Source organism: Ambystoma mexicanum, chromosome 10 (genome assembly GCF_040938575.1).
Source record: "Ambystoma mexicanum isolate Mex_15411 chromosome 10, UKY_AmexF1_1, whole genome shotgun sequence".
Lineage (NCBI taxonomy): Eukaryota > Metazoa > Chordata > Amphibia > Caudata > Ambystomatidae > Ambystoma > Ambystoma mexicanum.
In genome coordinates this window covers 677,167,248-677,192,296 of record NC_090932.1, presented here as the reverse complement: position 1 = coordinate 677,192,296, position 25,049 = coordinate 677,167,248, and the positions used below count along the sequence as shown (strand labels likewise).

Sequence of the window (25,049 nt, the reverse complement as noted above, 5' to 3'; positions counted from 1 at the left end):
AGCCCCAGGATAGCTCGGCGGCCATTTTGTTGGCAATCCAATCCTTATGTACCAAGATAAGGACGAGATTACCACGTACCCTGATGGAGGATCCAGAACCAGGCCCGTCGGGAAGCCCTCCGAACAAGCGGAGGAGAGTCCACCCCGCTCTGCCCTTTATGCCTGCGAGACCTGTGGACCCCTCATCCCCCTAGCCGGACCCTAGAGAGGATACAGCGATGGATACAGCGACGGATACAGCGACGGGGACGGACGATGACAGTGGTGATGACACAGCAGACATCCCATCATCCCGACACCCCCCCCCCCCCGCGGACTTCTTCAGCCGACGAAATTGGCTCTTTCCATGCCATGATAACCAGGGCATCCGAGCTCTTCCAGCTTTGCCCTGAAGAACAAAAAAAGGAAGGGTTTCTGTACCAACGACGAGAGGCCAAGAGGAAGACTGTCCTTGCGGTGCCTTTGCTCAAAGACATCTGGGACGAGGGGCTTGCTGTCCTCAAGAACCCTTCCACGACACCCGCCAAGAGGGACTGGTACGAGAAGAAGTACCGAGTCCCCGATGCCGCCCCCTTGTGCCTCAGGGCCCAGCCCACGCCGGACTCTGTCGTCTCGGCAGCGGCTAAGAAGAAGGCAGTGGGTGCGGCGGCTTCAACTTCCACTTCCCCGCCGGACAGCGAGGGCAAGAAGTTGGACTCCATGGGACGACGAGTCATCTCGTCGGCAGCGCCGACGATTAAGGCGGTCAATGCCTTAGCGATCGTGGCCCGCTACGACAGGGAGCTCTGGTTCAAGATAGCTCGCCTACTAGACTTCCTACCTGACGACAAGAGGGCGGAGGCTCTAGAAATTCTGCAGGAAGGCGAGGTGGCGTCGGATCACGCCATAACGGTGGCAACGGACATTGCCGATACCGGATTTCGCCAACTGGGCAACGGAGTTTGCCTCCGACGACGAGGATGGCTCAAGGCGACAGACTTTCGCCAGGACGTCCAGACCAGAGTGTTGGACATGCCGTTCGACGGCAACAACCTTTTTGGTAAGTCGGTGCACGAGTCTCTACAGGCCATCAAGACCGACTCGGAGACGGCCCGGGCCCTAGGTGTGCTTCAACAGCGACGGCCCTTTCGGAGCTCCGGAGGCAGACAGGGTGCCTCCAAAGGATCCAGCAGTGGCTCCTCCACTTACCGCCAGGCGGCCCGCTCCTCTTCCCAGGAGGCCTACAGAGGTCGCGGCAAGCAAGGGGGTTCCCGCCGTCATCGCCAAGGCGGCAAGGCCTCCTCCAAGCAAGACTGAACCGGCCGTGGCGCTGCACCCCCACCGAAGCACCCCGGTGGGAGGCCGGCTGACGAAGTTCGTCAGCGTGTGAGACTCCATCTCCACCGACTGTTGGGTGTTGGACACCCTGGTCAACGGGCACTCGCTGGAATTCCAAAAGAAGTGCCCTCGCATTCCTCCCGTGGCCAGGATGGAGAATCGGGTCCCTCAACTGCTGTTGGAGGTAAGGGCGATGCTCAAGAAAGGTGCCATCGAGCTCGTCTCCAGGAGGCTCCGGGGCTCCGGAGTGTACTCGAGGTACTTCCTCATCAGAAAGAAGACAGGCGGTTGGCGCCCCATCCTGGACCTGCGTCGGTTAAACAAATGCATCAAGGCGCAGAAATTCAGGATGGTCACCCTCCAGCACGTGCTGGGACAGCTGGAGGAAGGCGACTTCCTATCGTCGTTGGACCTGGAGGATGCTTACGTCCATATCCCCATTCTAAAAAGGCACAGGAAGTTCCTCAGGTTCGTGGTTCAGGGACGCCACTACCAATTCAGAGCTCTACCGTTCGGATTAAAGTCGGCACCCAGGGTTTTCACCAAGTGCCTGGCACCAGTGGTGGTGCGGCTGCGCCTGCAGGGGATCCACGTCTACCCCTACCTGGACGACTGGCTAATCCGGGCAAGGACAAGGGAACTCGCAGTCGAACACACGGCGAGGACCGTCCGGTTACTCACGGAGCTGGGGTTCGCCATCAACTACCCCAAATCCCACCTGGTTCCATCGCACGTAGCACTGTTTCTGGGAGCGAAGCTCGATACAGTGAGGCAATTGGCCTCCCCTTCAGAGGAGAGGACCAAGACTATCCTGGGCAAGGTGCAGCGCCTGTTAGCCACGGACGTGGCCAGGGTGAGGTCCATCAAGTCCCTTCTCGGGATGATGTCCTCATGCATCTACCTTGTGCCCCTTTGCAGACTTCGGGTGCGTCTGCTACAGGAGTTCCTCGACGCCTGCTGGTTTCAGGCGACAGGCTGCTTCGAGGACAGGATCCCTGTCGACGAGGAGTTCCGTCAGGCGATCCTATGGTGGGGCACCCGTGCTCACCTCACTACAGACACGGACTTTCAAACCCCGGCGTTTCAGAGACGGTGACGACGGACGCCTCTCTGGAGAGTTGGGGGGCCCACACCGGAGATCTCCACGCAAGAGGCCTTTGGCTCCCGAAGGAGAGGTCTCTCCACATCAACATTCTGGAGCTCCGAGCAGTGTTCTGGGCTCTCAAGTCGTTCCTTCCGTCCCTCAAGGACAAAATGGTGAGGATCTTCACCGACAACACCACCACAATGTTCTACATACGACAGCAAGGGGGCACCAGATCCCCAGCCCTATCCAAGGAGGCCCAGGATCTGTGGCACTGGGCTGTCGCCCAGAGGATGTTTCTGGTTCCCTTCCACTTGGCAGGAATAAAAAACACCATCGCCGACTCAATCAGCAGAGAGCTGCGCTCGTGCCACAAGTGGGAACTGCAACAGGATCAAGTGGATCAGCTCTTCCAACGAACGGGAAAACCCCAGATCGACCTGTTCGCGACGGCGATGAACTCCAAGTGCCAGAGGTTCGCCAGCAGGTTCCCACAGCCAAGGAGCATGGGCGATGCTTTCTCGTTCCCCCTGGGATGGCCTGTTTCTATACGCGTTCCCTCCGTTGCCGTTGCTGCTCCGCCTCATCAACCAGCTCAAGAGATCCAGGTGCAGGATGATCCTCGTCCCACCGGCGTGGCCGAGGCAGATCTGGTTCCCGGACCTTCTGGACTTGTCAACGTCCCCACCAGTCAAGCTGCCGGCGGACACAGATCTTCTCTCCAGAGAAGGAGGCGCCATTCTCCATCACGACCCACAGTCGCTGAACTTGCAGGCCTGGCTCCTGCAGCGCTAGAGTTTGGAGGGTACGATATACCGGCTGATTGCAGAGAGGTTCTTGCAAAAGCCAGGGCGTCCTCAACTCTCAAGTGTTACGGTCATGAATGGAAGTGGTTCTCTGTCTGGTGCCGTGCACAGAAGATTAACCCCCTGCGGATTACGGCCCCTCAAGTACTGCCGTACCTACTGTCGCTGGCCAAAGCTGGACTGGCTAACGTCTCCATCAAAATACATCTGGCTGCCATCTCCCGTTATACCAGGACCACGGGACGGGCGTCCTTGTGGTCTCATCACATGGTGAAGGAATTCATGAAAGGACTATTCCGATCATTCCCGCCGGTGAAGGCTCCTGCCCCGGCGTGGGAGCTTGATGTGGTGCTGACCAGGCTCATGGGGGCCCCATTCGAGCCTATGCATTCGGCGCCTTTGAAGTTCCTGTCATGGAAGACAGCGTTCCTCTTGGCCATCACCTCTGCACGACAAGTGGGAGAGATCCAGGCCCTATCTTGCAAGCCTCCATACTTGACTTTTCATGACACGAGGGTGGTGCTGAGGACGCACCCCTCCTTCATGCCCAAGGTGCCGTCGGACTTCCACCTCAACGAGCCCTTGGTGTTACCAGTTTTCTTCCCGTCGCCTTCGACGCCGGCCGAGAGGACTTTGCACTTGCTGGATGTAGCTAGAGCGCTGAAGTTCTACGTGGACTGCACGAAGAGTTTTCGGAAGACGTCACAACTGTTTCTGAACTTTGGGTCTGTGAATCAAGGGAAGGCTCTCTCGAAGACTTCCATTTCCAGATGGCTCTCCGGCTGCATCATGCACTGTCACTGGTTGACAAACCGACCGTTGCCCGGCTGTCCGAGAGCCCATTCGACCAGAGCGATCGCTGCTACCACGGAGTTCCTATCTGGTGTGCCCCTGCTGGACATCTGCAGGGCTGCTACGTGGAGGTCGACGCACACCTTCACAAGATTCTACTGCATCGATTGGGACTCCAGGGAGGAGTCCAGGGTCGGCCAAGCTGTGCTGCGCAACCTGTTCGCCTAATGTGAGCCTGGTGAGGCGGTAAGAATTGCTTAATGTTGAGTTTTCGATGTAATGCTTAATGTTGAGCCTTTTCCACCTCCCGTGGTTGTGCATGTGTATACTGCTATGTATTCTTTTATTCATGAGCATGTGAATCCATGCCAGACCCCATGCTGGAGAAGGAACAAGTTACTTACCTGTAACTGTTGTTCTCCAGCATGGGTCTGGCATGGATTCACATGCGAACCCTCCCACCTACCCCTCTGCGGCTCTTCACTTGGTCATACTGCCACTTGGCGTGCTACCAAATCTGAGGATGCCTGCTGGAGGCGGGGCTTAGGGAGAGGGCAGTCATTGGCTGGGGGCAGTATGACTCAGAGATCAGTGATTGGTTACTACTAAGAAAGACAGATCAGAAACGAAACTGATACTGATTTTTTCTTTACCGAGGATTCCCAGCCTGACGACGGGGAATATTCATGAGCATGTGAATCCATGCCAGACCCATGCTGGAGAACAACAGTTACAGGTAAGTAACTTGTTCCTTGCTCTACTCCTTACCCCGGCCACTCCTACCTTGGCTGTAGCTGGTTGAAGGCTGGCCGCTGGCTTCCCCTTCTGACACCTGCAGACACGATATGGAGCCCCCTCTGTAGGAGCCGCCCTTTGCCTTGGGGCCCTTAGCTGAAGGGGCTGCACGGGCAGAGGGCTGCCCTGGGAAGGTCAATTAAGACCATCAAACACGCCAATCAGGGAAGGTGGGCGGGCGGGGAGGCGGGAGTGGAAGGCAACAGGGAAAGGCAACAGGGAAGTGGATGCTTAGGGAGGGATTGGTGGGGAGAGGGCGCACAATGGGGCTGGGGGCCCAGGAAAGGACACAACACATAAAACGATTCACTCACCTGATTCACTTACCAAAAAAGAGGAGCTGGCCCAAATGGACACAGCTCGGGATCACAATCAACTGTGGTCTACCTAAAATGGAGGGATAAAGGCTTGTTGAGTGCTTTTAGGAATAAGGAAGACATTCATCAGTCGTAGTGAACTTTGCTATGGTTGTGAAAATCACCCACATGCCCGCAGCTATCAACCAATTAAGAGAGACATTTGAAATTATCACTACAAGTTTTAAGCTGGCGTGAGATATTAAACCAATATAACTGAACAAGTGATGCAAATGTAAAATACATATTTCTGAAATTTCCCAAAAATGCCCACAAACTTTAGACTGCAAAGAAAATGTCCTACTATAAAAAATGCTAACTGGTCGAAAAAGGTTATCTACTGGAAAAATACTGGAGGCATACAATTGATGTACCTGCAAGTGCGATATCCAACGATAACACCGAAAATTAGTTTTCATTCATGCCACCTTGTGTGACCAAATCCACTTGTTTATCCAGAAGGTCTCAGTAATCCAACTTATTGTAAAGATTAACAGAAGACATGGGTTGGGAATTTGAAGGGATAAAATGGCACAAACAGGATGTGTTTCTGTATGTGTTGTTTTTTTTTTCAAGCATTAATCTAGCTGTGACGCAATGGAGTGCTTTACAACAAGGGGATACACAAATAGTAACATTGAAAAGGATACACTAGTAATGGTACACTTTGATATCTGTAGACAGAGGGGTGTCGGGATGGATAGAGATTAGCGAGAGAAAAGTGGACCCATTCTGAATTCATTTTTGGTGGGTCCCAAATGTTACTGCTGAGGCTATATTGCTGAGAGTTGTGTGGCCTTCCAAACTTCACTGTTGACTACCTGTGTCTGCCTGAGTGATTCCCTCCTTTACATTCTTTTCCTATGAGAGGAAGCCAAGTGTGTCCGCTTTTAATTCCCCTAGAAGTCGCCAGAGAAGTAAGGCGTTTAGCAATACCTCCTATGTTTTTCATGCCCTTTTCCATGCTAATCCCAACAGGAGGTGTCAAATCATTAAGCAGCACCTTTAACATTTCCCTGCCATTTTCTAGGCCAGAAGTTACTGGTTTTCTAATGCACTTTAAATATGAGCTTTCAGAGTTTCTTCAAATTATGGTGCTTAACCTGTGATTTTCATTACATTTAAGTAGGATATAATCGGGAGACAATATCTACCCCAAAAAGAAGCACTTATTGTGTAATCAAATAGGAGCCAGGTTTTTATGCTAAAATGGTAGCTAGCTGCCTGACGAGGCTCAATGTGTGGGCCTAAAACTGAAAAAAGGGCAAGAGAAGGGAGGCAACTATGAATGTTTCAGGGTGACCACGTGTTGCAGTTCCCCACTTGGCGATGAAATTGAACAGGCTTTCAAGTCTCAGGAGATGTGATCTTCAAATAAAAGTATGTACGTACAATAACTAATTTCACAACCTGTCACAGTCTACTACGAGATTTAGGAAATTGATATTGTGCTAGTGCCATATGGAGTATGATTGTCTGGCATTGACTGCAGATAACTGTGGGTTAAGTCAAAAACAATCTTTACCCTGGCCACTTGGTTAATGCTAAAGTCGTATTAATGAATGTTTATTAAGCAGAAACATAAGACTAGTTGAAAGGCTTTTAATTAGTTTTTCTCGAAGCACATTCTTCTAATTCATGAAAGGAAAAAATAAGTTTGATAAAGACAGCCCAAAATGATACTACTTCAAATGACAAGGGTTTAAGTGCAGATAAAAGTAATATGTTTTTCCATTTGCGAAGCCACAACCAGAACGCAGAGGTTACAGGAAATAAGATGTCAGATCACAGGAAAAGAAATACACTTTAGGCTTTGTACGTACTACGTGCCATTCTGCGATGAGTTGTTAATTGCAAACATAACCCAAACAGTATACTGGTGAGTGGAAGAAACCCTGCTTGTAACCTTGATAAAAGGCTAAATGTATTCCGAAAGCCCTTTTATGTTTTCCTGCGGTCACAAAAAGCATAGCCCTGCTTCACTTTAATGCTTCAAGCAAACCTGCCACTTTTATGGCAGATCTAAATAGTAAGAAGTCTACCTTATGTATGCATTTAGGTGATTTAAAAATCTCAAGTTTAGTTAAAGAGTCAGAGAGAACTGTAGGAGAAGAGAAATTGTTAGATGGTAGACAGTGAGGGAGAAGGAAATGGACACAAATCTAAGTCACTGAGAGTGCTTACTTTGATGGGTTAGAAAATAAAGCAGACACAAGGTAGTCATGTTTTCAAATAAAGACATTTATTATATAAAATGGTTTGGGGAAATCTCTTTGGCCCTATTATAAAGAGAAATTTCCCTAACTAGAAATCAAAACTAAGGCTCTGTATGTGTCAGCATGTCAATAACTGAAAAGCCCCCGTTGTGCCCAAAACATCCAATCCTGACCCTCCCACTACAAATAAAACAACAAATGGTGCAAGGAAATCGCTTTAACTTGATGTTATTAAAAGTGTTCAAAATCAAAAGTATAAGAATGAATTCAACGAAAATGTTCTCCAAGGAAAAGACCCTTGGATCCAGAGGGTGGTCCCCTTCCCCTGGATTCTTAAATAGGAGGGCAAAAATGTCTCTTTAGCCAACAGTTCCTTTGTATCTTGCCTGGACTTGCCGCAAAGTTCTTGTTTACGCAATACGTTCTGTAACAGTCTTTCTGTAGAATTTCTTTTAACTCTGCAGATTGCCTGCTATACGCCCCTGCCAGGAATCTTTATTTTTAGCTTCCTGGTGTACTCGCCTGCCATGACTTCTGTTGCGTTTCACAGTTCTTTGACTATGCCACAATAGCATATACCGTGAGATGCTTGGTGTATCTCTTTATGGTAACATTTGCTCAAAACTTCTCCCCGCTCTGGCATCTCATGCATCTGTACTTGGCTGCATTCAAATAAACTTTAGGTATTTTTTAGCATCAGCGATTTCGCACCATTCAAACATTTGTTGGCGCGCTTGTCGGAATGTGCCGAGTTCCCTAGCTGCTTTGGGCAGACTCACTGGTCTCTTCTAGTGTCTTAGATTCTACTTGCGCCTCTGCGATGTGGCTCCTTCGCCCGCTTTCCACTTTAAAGTGTGCAGATGTTCTTCCAGCATCCGGTGCAACTCCATGGTCACACGCCTGCTTTCCTTTTCAGCCCAGACAGAAGAACGCTGTCTCTTCGAGCAGCCCAACATTGAGGAGCTCATGCATGGATCCCAGCATCTCCACTGCCCTTCTTGCTTCCATTTGGCTTCTTTCCTTCTGTCCCGGCGTCTTTCTCCGTTCCATCAAGCACTGTCTGTGTGTTTCGCATTCATGAGCATCAGCATGGGGTTCAACGTCTTATCCTGCACTGTTTGATCCAATAGTGCGGTTTCCATCTTTAAATGTCCCACACACTGAAAACTTGGAAAAACAACTAGTCTGCATGTTGTACTTCGAGCTCCTCTCACTGTGCACAAACTCCCTCATCCTCCTCCTTGTCTCAGTACATGGGTGATTATGGGAGTTGGAGTCCATGGATGTTATTGGACTTTTAACTCTTAGATGATTTTTCTCAGAGATTTCACACAAAAGCACATAAGAAACAAAAGGTGCTATGTGTGAGGTATGGGTATTTGGGTCAAAGGTGGGGGCCTGACAAGAGTAGTGTAAAGAAAAGATTTCTTGACTTCCATTACAAGGGGGAACCGTTAGCTGACAATAGGCCATCAAGGTCTTGTGTGTCAGAGGGTCTTCCTCATGGGAAAGGTGGGGATACTGTGTCTCATCCAACGACGTTATGACATCTCCCCGTTAGTTGGATCCTCCCAAGTGATCCTACTTCATATAGCCGCCCACAGGGTCAGGATCAGTTAGTAGCTGCCTTTCCCATGCCACATGGGAGGAGATTCCCTCCAGGGGAATCTGTGATGACTCGATTGGATTCATCAAATTACTTTCTTTTAAACCAAAATATTTCATAAATTGTAGCCACCAGAAATACTGTGACCAAGGCAAGGAAAACATGCTTGGAGAAGAGGGAAACAAAAAAGACAAAGCACTCCAAATGTAGACCTACTAGAAAAAAGAATCTTGTTTTTAAACATGACCTCAGTAAATTATCTTCCAAACTTGCATACCATTAGAATGCCCATGTTCATCCTAATGGCTACCCAAATGGACAGGGGTGGGGGGTGGGAAGAAGCAGGAGAGAGAGAAGCGTCAATTCATACATAAGCAGGGACCAACCCACCCGAGGCGAATCAGCCTGTAGTAAGTAAATCAAGGCAGCTCGAAACTGGGCAAAGCCCATTTCGCATAGCAATGGTCGCAACACTGAGCTTCTCACATTAACATATGCCGGACAAAAAAATACCAAATGAGCCAAGTCCTCAAGTGGTGCATCACAGAGAGGGCAAGACCGATTGCCATTCTCTCCGGACCAAGCCGCCGCCACCGCCCCTAATTGGACGACATCAAACCGTGCCCTAGTTATAAGTACACGGTCTGTCAGAGATTCTGCCCACAAGTATTTCTGTATACCTAGGGACATAATGGTCATTAGCCCTCTATTCTTTTGTTTCAATAGCTCCATAGTTTATCTAGAGGCCTTGGCATTTTCATAAGAGCCAGAATTTGATGCTGTTGGCAAAAGGCCCAGTATTTCTTGAAAAAATGATTTTCCACAGTTTGGATGGGGTAAACATTCAAATAACCCCACAGCTCAATCACAAATCTGGCAACCAAGGCTGATTTACCATTATAAAGTTTGAGTATCAGGTTAACTGGTCTGGCCCTGAACTTTACCAAAGGCCTTAAGACCCCTCCCAACACTTGTTTAAAACGGACAGCCTGTTTTGTAATATGGGCTGGGGCACAAAAACTAGAGGAGAATCTGACCCCCAGGTTGTCGAAATAATCAACCCTGTGGATCACACTGCTCATACAGTACATGGCCCTGAATTTGACATTTTGCCTCCTCTTCCAGCAGGCCATCACTGCTGACTTTGTAGTGTTTACTACTAGCTCCAGACCACCCATAAAGCAAGCATAGTCAGAGATGAGGCGCTGCAAGGCTCTGGGAGTACGGGCCATGAGCACTGTCATTCGCATATATGCGGACCGGGAAAGATCGTCCACCCAGCTTGGGCACATCAGGAGAAGAATTTAAGAGATTTGTGGAGACCATTCACATATAGGCAGAAAAGAAGTGGCGCCAGGACAAATCCCTAGCGCACTCCTAATTCCACCGCAAAATAATCTGTACTGTGCCTGTTAGCCCCTCTCCTAACACTAGCCTTTGTTGAGGTATGCGGTCTAGCCAAAAGGCTTACTAGGCCCGAAGGGCAGTTCATGGATCCGAGTACGTCCCACAGCTTGGCACGATTCACCTTGTCGAAGGCTGTTGTCAGATCCATGAAGGCCAAATACATGGGTTCTTCTTTAATATAAATGGAGTGTGCAGCTATCAAGTAAAGATTGAGACTGCTCGGCCATGCTCAGCCCCGGCCGGAATCCCAGCTGCTCAGGGGAAGGTCCCCACTGCTTGTTAACCACTCCTCGAGCCTGGCCAAAATCGCACGGCCCAGAATCTTGAACTAGTCCAATAACGATATGGGCCTATATGAGGCAGGAGACGCCTGTTTTATAGATCGGATGGATAATGGTGCTGGACCATGAGGGCGGTGTCCCACCACCAGCACAGATGGCATTCAAACCTTGGGTCAGTACCATAGCCATAGTAAACAACAAATCTGCCAGGATATTATCAGGGTCTGGTGCCCGGTTGGAAACGTTGACATCCCATGGCTATCCTGATTTCATCCACTGAGAATGCAATCATAGCGCCATCACATCCTATATTTCTGCCCCCACTACTACACACTTCCGAGTGCCTACATCCTCAGTGCTACAACATTCAGCCCCCTGGCAGGCAACATATAGGGATGAAAATTAGTCCAGCCAAGCCTTATCTGGCACATTATTAATCAGTAAGTCATGGTTAAATTTATAGAAAGGGCCAGCGGTGTGATTTCCCACAAATGTTTAGAATCATTATTCCTTGAGGCACCAATCCAAGAAGCCCAAGCTTCAATATCCCTTTTGCTTTTCGCTAAGACCTTCTTCTAGCAAGGCCTCGCATTAACAATGTTTTTTGGGGATCCCAGGGGTCGTTAAGGCTAAAAGAAGTTTTGTCTTTGGTCTAGTGCAATCAGGAACAAACGAGCCAGCCCTCACTACTCCCATTCTTTTGCCTGCAACCTGGGTAAACACAAGGGAGAGATTGGACAGCAATGAGCAACACTCACTCGCATTGGTAGCAAGGTCCAAAGACCCTGACAAGAAACTTTCTAATTCACATGAACTTGATTGGACTAACTTTCTCAGTAAGTCCTCCTTCATATGATGCTTCCATCTGAGTCTTTGCCGAGGGGCATTAAGAGACTCCTCAGGGAGATACGTCTGTCCCGGGGAGATAGCGCTTGATGCCAACCAAATATTGAGCCTGATAGGGAAGTGATCTCTGCAGATATTCTCCACCACCTTAAACTCCACCAACTGGCCCCAAAAAGTAGTTGCTATACAGAAGTAGTCAATGGTAGATCTGCCCAGTGCACTTGAGAAGGTTGCCCTACCTGGAATATCTGCACCAAATCGGCCATTTACAGATGGCATCCCCCAATCATATAGATGATGCCATAACCTCTGCCCCTCTGCACATAGCTGCGGGTCCATCCTAACAGGAGATGCAATCCCTGCCACCACATCTTCCATATCATCATACAGCATATTACCGGGCCCTCCATCAAGTTTTGCATTAAAATCACCCCCTAGCACTAGGCACAGATTCCCCGTAGGCATCAGGGTGGTATTCTCCTCCAGAACTAAGGCCAGAGAATCCAAGCATTTCCCCTCGTATTGTGAGTATGGGCTGTTATAAAAATTAACAACCAGCAAATCGGCCGAACTTTGTCTATGGATTTTTACTATTAGTATACAGGAGGCAGGCGACTTCATTGCCACCAGCTCACCAACCAAATGTGCCTTGACTAAGACACACAAACCCCCATAATTCCACACCCTCTCCTGTTTCTCTGGGCCTTCTCCACATAGGAGACAAAACCATCCACAATGATTTCATCCTGTGTCCAAGTCTCTTGGAGCAATATAATATCCATTACCTTTCAAATCTGCTGCGTCTCCAGGCATGCCATTCTAGTTTTTGCTCCAGCCACATTCCACAAGAACGAGATTCGCTCAACCTGTGTAATTACTTTAACACTAGTAGAGCCAGGGGTGGTGGGGGGGGGGTCCATATCCACCACAGGTGTGCCACAAGCTCCCACCTCTGGCTGCAAGAGTCATTCAATGTTGTCTATGCCGCTCAAGCAAATATACCGGTTCTTGATAGGCAGTCGGGTGCGAGTGTTATCCGAAGGAGTATTTCCAGGATCACCCCAGACTTGCATGCTCAATTTTTTGACTCAAGACCACCCACTCACAGATCTGTGCAATCCTGAAAAAAATATGCACCACATCTTTGTGCACCACCCTCAATTTGACAAGAATAGATGTCTCCTCCCAAAGCCAGACACCTTTTTCTGAATCCTGTGCAGAGTCTGCCTCCTGATTGCCATATTTTTTATAACATATGGGGACCAGAGAAACCTTTCTCCCCTCCCCCAACCAACGCCTAATATTCTTTTCCTGGACACAGCCTGCAAAATGTGGTGCCTTGCCCCAGGGTCTTGTAGCACTGATATCACATTTCCACTGTCCTTCCCTGTAGGCCTTGGGCATGGTTTCAGTGACTTTAGTATTCGCGAACAATATGTTGGACCCTCCTCCTGCAGCATCATACCACTCTGATACACCAGAAACTCCAGAACGTGCATGCTAGCTGCCATGGAAGTGTTCTCCATACTTTCCGCTCTCGCTTGCGTTTGTATAATAGTTGTTGCTACACATTGCTGGTAGTAAGAGAATACCTCCTGCGATCCACTTGCTACCCTAACTGAGATTTTTAGTGTGGTGATCTTTTCCTCATGTGCTTTGTCAGCCTCTACATCTGGTAGCTTGGAGTCTAGCTTTGAGTTTGCATTTCCTTAAGGGTGGATATGCTTTTTTTACCCTAAAGTTAGCAGCTGCACCATGTGTTGGTGGCATCACCAAAGGATGTCTCCATTTGTGATCAAGGGGTCAAAAGACATTGGGCCTCATTACAACCCTGCCGGTCCGGAAAGAACGGTGCCGGTAAAACTGCCACCACCGTTGTTTCCGCACTAGCTGATTCAGAGTCCTGCAGGCAGAAGGTGTCACTCCCGCCTGGTCTGACCTGGCGGGATTTACACCACCCTCCTGCAGGCGGACATGGAAACACAGGCTCTGTCATAGACGGAACCGGTGTTTCCATTGTCCGCATCCCCATGGAGTTCTCTGGGACTCCATGGGAATGGGGATTTACAGAATTCTGCCTCCGGAATTACCGGGTCACTGGGGTCGTAATGCCCCGGTGATTCCGGGAATCACGGAGGTGGAATGGTATTACGGGTCCGGCGGCAGCCTGCCAGTTTTTCCGGCATGCCCACCGCCGGACTCGTAATGAGGCCCATTGGGAAAAACCGGCAGGCTACCGCCGGACCCATATTACCATTCCGCCTCAGTGATTCCTGGAATCACTGGGGCATTACGACCCCGGTGACCTGGGAATTCCGGAGCCGGAATTATGTAAATCCCCATTCCCATGGAGTCCCAGAGGACTCGATGGGGACAATGGAAACTCTGGTTCCGTCTATGTGACACCTCCTGCCTGCAGGACTATGAATCAGCCGGTCCAGAAAGAACGGTGGCAGCGTTTTTACCGCCACCTTTATTTCCGGATCGGCAGGGTTGTGTCTCAACTGTGTGTGTTTTGTGGCCCCCTGTCATTTTGGAGGCATTTGTAGTTCAGATTTTGAATGAGGGTCTTGCAACTCCAGACCCATTGGGCTTGGCCTCAATGCACTATTCTTGAGCCCATATAGTAGCCAACTACCCCGACTCTGCAACTGTCACCCTTTTATACTGCTCAAGTCTTCTGCTTCTTGTTGTTACAGTGGAGAGGGGCCCTAGGTACACTTCAAGCAGTGCCGGAAACTACACCCACTTGCTCGTCGCTCTGCACAGCTCTTTTGTTAACTACACTCATCTTGTAGCTGTAGCGGTGCTTGGCCTCATTCTAATCTGAGCATCACCATTTTATGCTGCCATCGTTCTGTGAAGCCGGGAACAGGGCTGCTGTGTTTCACCAGTGGGAGTGATATGGGGATGCTATTGAAAAATCTGTCTGCATATAGGCAGAACACGAATCTTGGTCGTCCTGGGTACTCTGCAGCCTCTAGTCAACATTCTAGGGGATTGTAGATCCTGAGGTCTTATGAACACCATTGCGTGTCCTTTGGGTCTTGGTGTAGAGAGAAAGACATTTGGGCTTTGACATTTCCTTCACTTGTAGTCCTTTACTTCCTGCAAAAGGTATTCAGGTAGGGCTTAGCGATTTCTTCCCTTAAGAGGACAGTGTGCTGCAATCTGTGGCTTCTTTCGTTCTTTGGGTGGATTCACAAGGGCATTGAAAAATGGGTTAGGTGTCTTCTGCGATTGTTTTCTTGCTCCCACATTTCCATTCAATCTCTTTGTCACCATGAGAACATCCCTTGGTTTTATGCTTTTTCCCTTTGACCCTTCAGATTTGGTCTCTATGAAATTTGCTTAAGCAAATGTCACCTTATTGCATCTTCAGGTAGAAGGGTTTGTTTGGGGCTTTCCTCTGTGTTCAGCTCCCTATTTACATTTCCACGAAGGGGGTCTGATTCTTTGCCTTAAGCCTCTTTATTCCAAAGGTAGATTCAGATTTTGATAGAGCACAGGAAATTGTTCCTCCCACATTCCCTTCCACTGTTTCTGCTCACGATAAGTTGTCTCCTTCTTGTTGGATGTGGTGGAAGTTGTATGTGCTGACTGTAGCTGAGAGTCCTCATTCTTCAGGCAGGATTCCTTGTTTATATGTTTTTTTATTCTTGACAGAGAGGATTTAAAGCCTTGTCTCCCACAAAAGGTAGAAAGTTATTCCCTCTGCCATACAATCAGGCTGGCCTTCTATTACCTTCCATGATTCAAGCGTGTGTTGCTCTTGGCAAAGACTAAAAATTTCACTACTGGGCAATTTAAACTATTTTTGGTTGCTACCTGCCTAATTTGTTTTTGGCCACAATTTGCTGTTTAAATTATTTGCGTTGCTTCCGGCTTAATCTGTTTTTCACTGCAACTTGCCTATTCTTGCTGTTTTTGGTCACTTGCTGCTGCTTTGTTTTGTTTCCATTTCTGACTGTGCTGTGTCATTTCTAGGCCACTATAAGCAACCTATACCTACCTTTGCACCATTCCTATGACCCCTGTCACATACATGTTTCCATCTATCCTTTTTTCACTCAAGCTGCCCTTCATTTGGGTACTGTGATGAATCTCGGGATGTCGTCCCCGTTTCCCTGGGGGAAACCCCTTCTCATGTGGCCATGGTGGTGCGGCTACAGTCCAGAAGACACCCTGGGGGTGGCAATATGAGGACGGACCACATGGAGAGGGAGTTCCCCTGTGGACTTGGGAATGATATTCCAGAGAGAACATGGATTCACCCTTACTCATCCGAGGTTGACACACAGAACCCAACTCCCCAATCCTCTATATCCTATTATCATGTTGAAAAAGACCATCCTTGTATGACAAATAGGAAAGTTCCTAAATACCCCCCTTTGATTCTGACTCAAAGTACTGAGACGAGGAAGAGGGTCATAGCAATGAAGAATATCTGGAGTAACCAAGTTATGCTCTCTAGTTGTTGTACCAATCCTATTGGTGCAGGCACATTCAAAACCACTCAGCTTAGAGAAACATGGGCTCTTCTTCTTCTCGAAGCGGGTCAAGGAACTGGAGAGCTGCAGGCAGAATCGCAGAGCAGAAATGCTCATGGAGACAGTGTCCCGACGAGAGGCACTTCCGAAAAAAGTGGTCCGCTGTGCAATGGTCGAGATGGAAGGACAGGGCCTTCCCGTGGACTGGGAAGCCGGAGAAACGCTACCCGAGCACTGAGCGAAGCTGCAGAACGGAAAAGAGACCACACAAGACCGAAAAGCTGCCACGAGAAGCCAGAGAGCCTGTAGAAGGGAGTTGGGGCACTGCATGGGGAACCGCAGGGGTTGAGCAGATGTGTCAGAAACCCGATCCCTGTTTCGGGTTTCTGTTATGAACATTTCTGCCTATGGTAACCTGGGGAAGGGAGACAGTACCTTGGTGTTGACAGGGTGTTTGTTTTGAAACTGTGAACTTTACTTTTCCCTTTTTTGCTGCATCTGGAGCAGTGTAACAAACACTGGACATTACTCAGAGGAAGGGAGTCATTCCTCTGCAGTTAGGAGTCCCAGTTTCCCCTTTGTAACTTAATTTAATTGTAAGGGTCGGAAATATGTGTTTTTGCACACAGGACGACAGTTTCCTTAGTTTTGTTTGAGGCAGGGAAACCCTCTTAGATTTAGGGAAAGGTAGGATTTTCATTTTCTGTTTGATAAAAAAGGCTATTAGCCATCAAAATGCCACCACATTGTTTGTGTCCTGTTTCTTACTCCTTACAGTACCCGATTCTCCCATCTGTTTGGTGGCCCCTCACCCACCTTTCTACCCTATCATTATCCTTCCTGCTTCCACAAATGTATTTATTTATTTTTTCATTTGTAAAGCGCCCAAACCCTGAGGCATCAGGGCGCTGTTGCACAACAGTTACATGATACATAAGCTTCACAAGCTGAAAACATACAGAAAACGCAGAAATGCAGGATATTATGACAACAGGTAATTGTCCACAAAGGGTCCCATGGGTGGACCGGCTAGGCAAATAGCCATGTTTTCAATACCTTGCGGAAGGTCCAGTAGGAGGAGTCCGCTCTAAAATCGGGGGAGGGCATTCCAATGGTTCACCGCTAAATTAGGGAAAGTATCACCCCTCCTTCGGCTCTTTACACTTTAGGCAGAGCCAGACGATGTGCATGGAAGGACCTTACTGGTCTGTTGGACTTCGATCTTTCAAAAATGGTTGTGGAGTGGGTCTATTAATCCATAAAGATGTCACCTCCAAAACATCTCTCACTCTCGACTCCATCCCCTCCTCCTTTGGACAGGTTTCTGCTCAACTGCCACCTCCAACTCTCGTCTATTGCTCTCATCAATCATGCCCCTGGTGCAATCAACCTCCTTTTCCATGGCCTTCACCTCCTACTAGAAACCTTGTCGAGTGATGTCCCAGCCATATTCCTGGGAAACCTTGACTTCCCATACATGATGAAAAAACAACTGTCTTCAGCTCTTCTACCTGTGACTTGTGACCACAGTCCCCTGCTTAAGCTCAAAGGTGCATAATGAGGTAACCAAGGTAGCCAGAAACTGCCAAAAGTAATGTAAAACGGGGCCCGGGGGTGGTGTGGGGATGATACCTGGTAGCCCTCACTTTGCCACGTGTGCGAGAGGATTGCCACTTGATGCCATTACATGGTATTCTCCCTTTAAGGAAGCACCGCTTGCATTGTGAAGGCTTGATATAGCCTTCATTGCGGCTGGACATTTGCCTAGAGCCATTTAATGCTAGTAAAACTATATAGGACCTCCCTTAGTCTGGGGAAGATTATTGTACAGGCAGATTCAAATATGGAATGCAAAAAACATGAGTAGAAGCAGTAGACGTGCCTGTTTGCACACTCGCAGACACCCTGGTGGGGAGAAGGTGCTTGTGGAGGAAGCAGGATATTGAGGTTGCTGTAGGACTTTGTGCAAGCACTCCACTCAGCACAAAGGAGACATTTGTGTGGAAAACTAAGATAGGGAGAGAGGACCTTAATACCTTGCCACTCGGGTTTCTGAGGGGACATTTAGTCCTGTCACCCTCAGCTGTGTATCCTCTATTCTTAAATAGAGTACACCAATCTGAATGCTTACAGCAAAACACACATGTGAAACACATACAGATATTACAGCCCAATAACCTGCTCGGGCCAGGTATAATGGGGGCTGGATTAGAGCTGTTAGCATGGGTGTTGCTTTGGAGAATCGTCCCGGGAGGATAGCTCAGCGGCAGCGTGCGCGTCTTGGAAGCAAGACGACACGAAGCAACAACAGGTTCGATCCCCGGGTCCGCGCTTAGAAACCTCTGTGGGTTTAAGCGCGTTATAAATACGTAACTAAGACAAAAAAAAACACAACTACGCAACTAAGAAAAACAAACAATTCCTGTAACAGCGCCTCGATGCCTGCGGGCTGTGTGAGCGCTTTATAAATGTAAAATAAAAAGAATTGGGCCGAAGCAGTGGTTTTTTTGAGACAGAGGAGGAAGAGACCTGAGAGTTGAGACGAGTGCTAGAAAAAGATAGGAGAATGACATCAGAAGGAAGGATAAGGAGAGCATATGGTGGAGGTGAGAGGGAGGAGAGAGTGAACATGAGAAGGTGGTTGGAGGAGTACTGGGATCTGGTAGGGGTAGAGTAACATCAGGAGGAGGTTGGAAAAAGAGAAGGTTGAGAGGAGGAACGTCTGACATTGGAAGAAAGAAAGATTGAGGAGTAAGCAGAGGTGAATTGGAGAAACCACCAAAAGACATTGAGGAGGAGAGAGTGGGCTGCTGGGCACTAAGTCCAGGGCCCTGAGAGAGGGAAGTGGTGAGAGAACTACAGCCCAGCTGTCAACTACCTCCCTGGAATTTAAGACCATGAATGCAGGAAGATCAAGAGCAATACATGTCTTCCCTGAGTTGCCATTAGCAGCACACGTGATTACCTCACTGCCTTTGCCATGCAGGTCTTTGCGGCTTACTAATGGCAGCAGGGGCTCAAAAGTGAGCCTAGGATGGGGCAGCAGGAAGTGGATGGAGAAAGTGCAGGAGAGTTGGAAGTATCGGGAAGGAAGCTTGGGAAGGATGTACAAGTGGAAAACAAGGTTAGAGGGTGGTGGGGAAGGTGACATGACAGAAGAGATAAGTGGGGTTCTTTCAGAAGAGGAGAGTAATATGGAGTTCACCATTCAAGTTGAAGTAACGGTGCGAGGCAGGCGCCCCCAAGGAATAAAGGCATGGTTAGTGCAATCATGCTAAAAACTCATGCTGTAAAAGTAGTGTGGGAAACAGAGAACAACACAGATATGGAAGCGATCAAGAAACCCCAACTCTCAGAAAAACTGTGAATGAAATGAAGGGACCCAGAAAGTGAGGGAATCCTGAGGAGTGGGAGGTATAAGAGTCTTTAGCTTGTTTGAGGACTTTTGCTTTCAGCCATCAATTTGTTTTCTACAACTTACCAAGTTACAGGGTTGTTTCTACAAATTATCAGGTTACAAGGAAGGAGCAAAATGAAGACTTCATAAGGAACTAGAGCCCTTGTTGCTTTCTCGTTTGATTACCTGAGGCACTTGCATAACCCACAAACCTGAACGCCCAAGATAAAAATGAAAGAAGGCTGAGTTATAAATAATGAGACATAAAAACAAATGGGTTCTCACTAAAATGTAATCAAAATTCTAGGGTTGAGTCTCCATAACAAGTAGTTGGGTGTTGTGGTGTCTAGCCTCTTCTTCGTCCCATGGTCATTTTCTGACAGACCACCCTTTGGTCTGTGGTGAGTTCCCAGTCCCTATTCCCTAGGAAAAACTAAATCTGATCTCCCAGGACCACCACCCCTTCCCCAATTTGGGGGCCCCTGAGGAACTGAACACCTGAAACGCCAGTTTTGGAACATTTGCGGGGTTCACGGATCCATGTAGATCTGTGGACCCAGAGTTCAGATTTACTGTTTCTGGTTTGTGATCCTATGGAAACGGTCTACAATCCTGCAAAATGCGGCAAACTAGGAAAATGCGTTAACGCTATTTTTTCTAAGAAAACTCCATAAAACTTCCTTTGAAGCACTTACTGTACAAGAAAGAACATTACAGCATGGGCAAAATGATAGTCATCCCTGCCCACACAGAAAGCAAACGAGGTTCTAAAATGCCTTCCAGCCCTCATGCCTGTAGTCTGGTCGCCTGTCACACCACATGACCCTTGGCACATGGCCCAGTCACGAGAAGGGATCATCTCTGCAGCACAGGTGCATACAATGTGCTTGCACAACATCCATTGGGAGTGGGAGGTACCCTGTGATAGCAAGCCAGCCCAGGCAGAAGTTGACAGCCATTGGGAAGATACCAGCAGGAAACATGAATTTCCAGCTGGGCCCATGAAAGAAGGCTTGAATAAAAGAAGGACCAGAGAATGAGAGCCAGAGAACAGATTCTGGTAATTTGGGAAGATGGGGATGTGTGCAGAGTTTTAAAGTTAGAAAAAAGGAAGTGTTGAAAGTTTGCAGAGGGGAGAAATGTCTAGAGTTTGTCGATGTGGCTGATGACAAGGATAGCCAGTAGAAACAAGACAGAAGGAATTGGGTGGATGTTGTGTGAAGATTGATAAAGGTTTGAGACAGTTTAAGGGTGAAAAAAGATACAGAACTGAAATGTGCATGGCAAGATTCCCCATAGATTTAGAAGGTGGAAATGGTATTACAGGCAGGAAAAGATCTAGTGAGAAAGCTAGCTCTAGTATTAAATACGGAAAAGAGTTGGACTTATAAGCAGAGTGCGAGAGTGACACAAAGCGGAAACAGTGGGCTACCCCTTGCAAAAGTGAGCATAGGGCCATCAGTCAGAAAGAGGAATACATCACATTATTATAACCATGACAGAATGTTAGAAGTAAGATTGAATCAAGTACTGGTGAAAGAAAGAAAGTGGAAGATAACTGCTTGGTCAGGGTGAAAAGTGAGTTTAAAGAAAGCATAGAAGACAGTAATAGAGGGAAGTTAGAACCGGTGGTGCTACAGTAGAGAACAATTTAGAGAGATATTGATAAAACTAGACCAGGCAAGGATATCAGAAGAGAGAAAGACCTGAGAGAGAGCTCATTTCAATGCAATCAGGAAAGGTCACCATTGGGAATCAGGAGAGTCAATCCCTTAGACGCGGAGAGAAGTTTTTGGGAAGAGAAGAAGGGGACGCACTCAGTTGATCGAGAGTTTACACATAAAGACAACCAAGATCAAGAGAGGGGGGAAAGAGTTGAAAGCATAAAGAAGAGTGAAAGGCTTACATCCTCAGAGGGAGAGAAAGGAAGACCCGCCACATAAATAATATGAGAGGTCCCAGAGTGCTACTTGAACAAGGGGAAAGTGCAATGGAGGCTGGAGGAACGAGACCGCAAGACTGCACCGGGGACAGGAATGACAGACGAGGAAAAGACAGGGCATGAAAAGGGCCCAAGGCGAACCCAGAGAGTATAAGGGGAAGAAAGAGAAGAAAGCGAAGTAGGGATTCGTTTCTATACCAATCCCCATCAGGACAAACTAAACTCTCCTGAAGTGCCAATCTGGGGTCCAAGTTGACAAGAAGCTGCTAACAGTTTAAAAAGGGAGATTATGGCAGCTTTTTTGCCAAGGAAGAGAAGGAACATGGTTAATGAAGATTACCGGTAATTAGTACTCGGCAGGGGTGTGGCGTTGTCTGCCCAGAAAATGGGGAGGCTCTGAACAGGGGCATTAACATGCAGTAAACCCACCGCTCTGAGCCTCCTCATGGTTGGAAGCTGCCATCTCCCCCGCTGGGGAACAAGGTAAGTGCCCCCCTCCCTAACCTACCCACCTCATGCCCCACTTACCTTCTCATTCGGGTCCTGATCAGGAGCAGACGTGCCCGGTACACTTCTGTCCCGACACATCCGCTCCTGATCTGTGACATGCCACCATGGACAGGGAGAAGAGACAAGGTGCAGTCCCTTCACCCGTTCCATCGTGGCCATTTTTTGGTTTACTTTTTTTTCCTATCTTTTTAATGGCTACCATGGGAAGGGAGAAGGGACTACTTTGTTTACTTTTTAAATAGTCGCCATGAAAATAGAGCACGGACTCCATTTCCTGACACTTGATGGCCATTTTTCAATTTTTTGAAATTAAGCCGGAGCCTCTCGCAAGCGACAAAACAAACAATTAGTACCCCGTTCTAATGGGCCGGCGTACTAATAGCAATAAGCCCCTCGACGGGGGGTGGGGGGGCATTACCGTGATAGGTAATGCCCAGGGCCTTTGTTAAGGGCTGTAACTTTAGGCCTGGTGCATTACCTGACACAGTAATGCCCCCCCAGCCCCCCTGTCTTGGGGCTTATTGCTTAAGTAATCCGCCATTACCCCAAAACCATCAACAAGAGCTTTTTTCGGCCAATCCTCAGTCAACTTTGGAGAATTGAGGTGGGTTTTTATGGGACGCACAGAACAAATGGGTCAGAGGTGCCCACTGCCTTTGCATGCACATTTACCTCCCTTGTGTTTTTATGAGCAACATTAAAGAAGCAGTGTGCTGTCTAATCACAGGTAGGTCGAAGTGTACACTGTTTGACAATGAAAGAGAGGAAGAGGCTGTAAAATGGCGGGCTCAACATTGAGCTGTATTGAAACTGAAGAACAGACTGTAATACTTCCATAGACTTGTTTGATAGGTGGCACAATTTTAATAGCCATAGAATAGCCCTCAATCCCCCCCCCCCCCAACACACGGCTTGTTCAGAGTGTTCCCAATCTAAACACCTCTCTTCTTTGATTCCTAGGAATGGAAGAGCCTTAGACAAAAAAGGGATGAAAATTACCAGAAGGTGATGTGCTGTTTGGTCCACCGTTACCTGACGTCCATGAGACAGAAGATGCAAAGCACAGACCAGGCAACAGTGGAAAACCTGAACGAGCTGCGGCAAGACTTATCCAAATTCAGGAACGAGATGAGAGACCTGCTGGGTTTCCGAACTTCCAAATATGCCATGTTTTATCCAAGAAACTAACGTGTCACTATCCAGCTAATGCGCCATGAACAGTATTCACTTTCAGGATGATTTTTAGACTGTGCTTACATTAAAAAGGGGGACAGGTATTGACCGGTATGACTGAGCTTATTGAAGCTAAGAGCTGTATTTTAACTGTGTGATGTAAGATATGTAAAATATTTGTACATAGAGGTCCACAACTTTGTATCATGTAATAGCCAGCATAGTAATTATGTGGAAGGGGCAAAGAGAAGTTTTAAATAAAAGAGATGGAATAAGGCATATTTGCTCAGGCTTGTCCTCTCTTCAGAATAGAGGCTTTGTCTGTATTTTCTTCATGTCGCAAAAGCAAATCTTATTTTATTTGTGTGATTCTTTTCTTCCTGTCTCAGGGTGCACCTCAGATCCAATTCTGTTGTTGTTCTACATGACCCCAAGCTGTCTTTCTGATTTTCAAATAACTCTCCGTGTGTGCAGACTCCACAAACGCACTCAATTTGCGCATTTCTTGCTGAAATGCACTGTTTTACGCATAGCGCAGGCCAATAATAATGCATTTTGAAAGCAGCGTTTTTTGAAAATGTGTATTGCTTGTTCATAAAGAAAGATGTTCAGACAAATCCAATGTGTTCTTCCCAGTCTCAGTAATTGGTGAAAAATGTCATTTGGGGCATGGCAACTTTGCAGAAGAAATTGGGACACTGTAATAACTAATGTTTCTGCTCCTGCCAAGAGATATGCCTTCCAATGTCAAGTGTTGGATTGCAGCCTCAGTAAGTCACTTGAATTTATAGAGCCGGTGATTAGGTTACAATGTAGAACTACATGCACAGAGCAGCACATTTTTTAAAAGCTAGCTAAAACCATATGATTTGTCTTGACCGGAACAACGAACATTTGTGAATGAAACAAAGCTACTAAAAGGCATAATTCATTCATTTGGTAAACAGAATTTGCTCCCAAAATATCTGCTTAATATACAAGGCACAGTACATGCCTTGAGTGAGTACATTTGTCACATCACAAAGCCAGTAATATCCTGGGTATGTTACGGCTGATGAGAGCCTATCTATTTATACGTGGTTTTGCATAAATGGCCTTGTTTAGCCATAATGACAAGTCACCTAATGAGGCATCGTGGTGGGTGCCTGAGGATCTCTGTGTCCTAGGTAAGCCACAAGCTACGTCCACATGGAAGATTACGCAGAGCTCCCCCAGTCCACTCTCAGGAACCTCAAAACCCACTACAACCACTTCATAGACCGATGGGATAGCTCAGTGAAGAAATGTGCCCAAGGTTATCAAATTTTTTGGGGAATAATGGAAGGGGGAGAAAACCTATAGAAAATGCTTTTTTAAAGGTTTGCAATCACCACTGTATAATCAGGGATCTGTGTTCACCCACTGCTCGGCCACTATTCCGCAGGGGCTAATGTAGTCACCGATGAACGTCTGTCGGGTGTGCAGCGCCCAAGGTGGATCACAAAATGGAGTTGGATGAAAATCAGGTAGAACTAGCGAAAAGGACAGTGAGAGAGCAAACGCGCACTGCACAGAAATGCTCACAACTATAGAACACACTTACTGTGAGCACAAGCTGGAGTAGAAGATGGCCCTGCTATCATAACTACTATGCTTTTTTAATGCTTTTATTTATTAACTTTCGTTACATCCAGCATATGTCAAAACTCACTGTTCATTTCTCATTATTATTTTGAAGCAATGCATCATATTAAGTACCGCCTCCTCAAAAACACTTTGCATCTTTTTTTTTTTATAAATCTTTTTTTATTGATTTGTTAAACAGAGAACAAAAGAAGAAAAAGAAAGGCAGCACGTACAGCCAGCGCACAAAAAGACATTAGGAGACCTATCATCGATAACACAATAGATAGCAGTGCTTAACATATTCCTTGACAGTTGTATAGTTCTGCGGGGGGGGGGGGGGGGACTGGGGTTCATAAATCCGCACCCCCCACCCGGTAGCTGCGTAGGGCGTCGCCGCTGTCCCTTGTTTTAGTCTTAGCATTTATA

The 25,049-nt window shown here is 47.6% G+C and overlaps 1 protein-coding gene across 2 annotated transcripts in view; it reads left to right on the top strand.

The window, feature by feature from the left end:
- The window catches only part of TRPC1 (transient receptor potential cation channel subfamily C member 1), a 489,142-nt gene extending 465,811 nt beyond the window's left edge, over positions 1 to 23,331 (top strand). Inside the window, exon 13 of one of the 2 annotated variants that reach the window (XM_069618262.1) lies at positions 22,806 to 23,331. In XM_069618262.1, the coding sequence (XP_069474363.1) occupies positions 22,806 to 23,033 (228 nt within the window). In that variant the 3' untranslated portion in view covers positions 23,034 to 23,331. The remainder of the gene's footprint in view (positions 1 to 22,805) is intronic. The other variant, XM_069618263.1, reaches the window with a different exon arrangement.
- Positions 23,332 to 25,049: the final 1,718 nt, after the last annotated feature.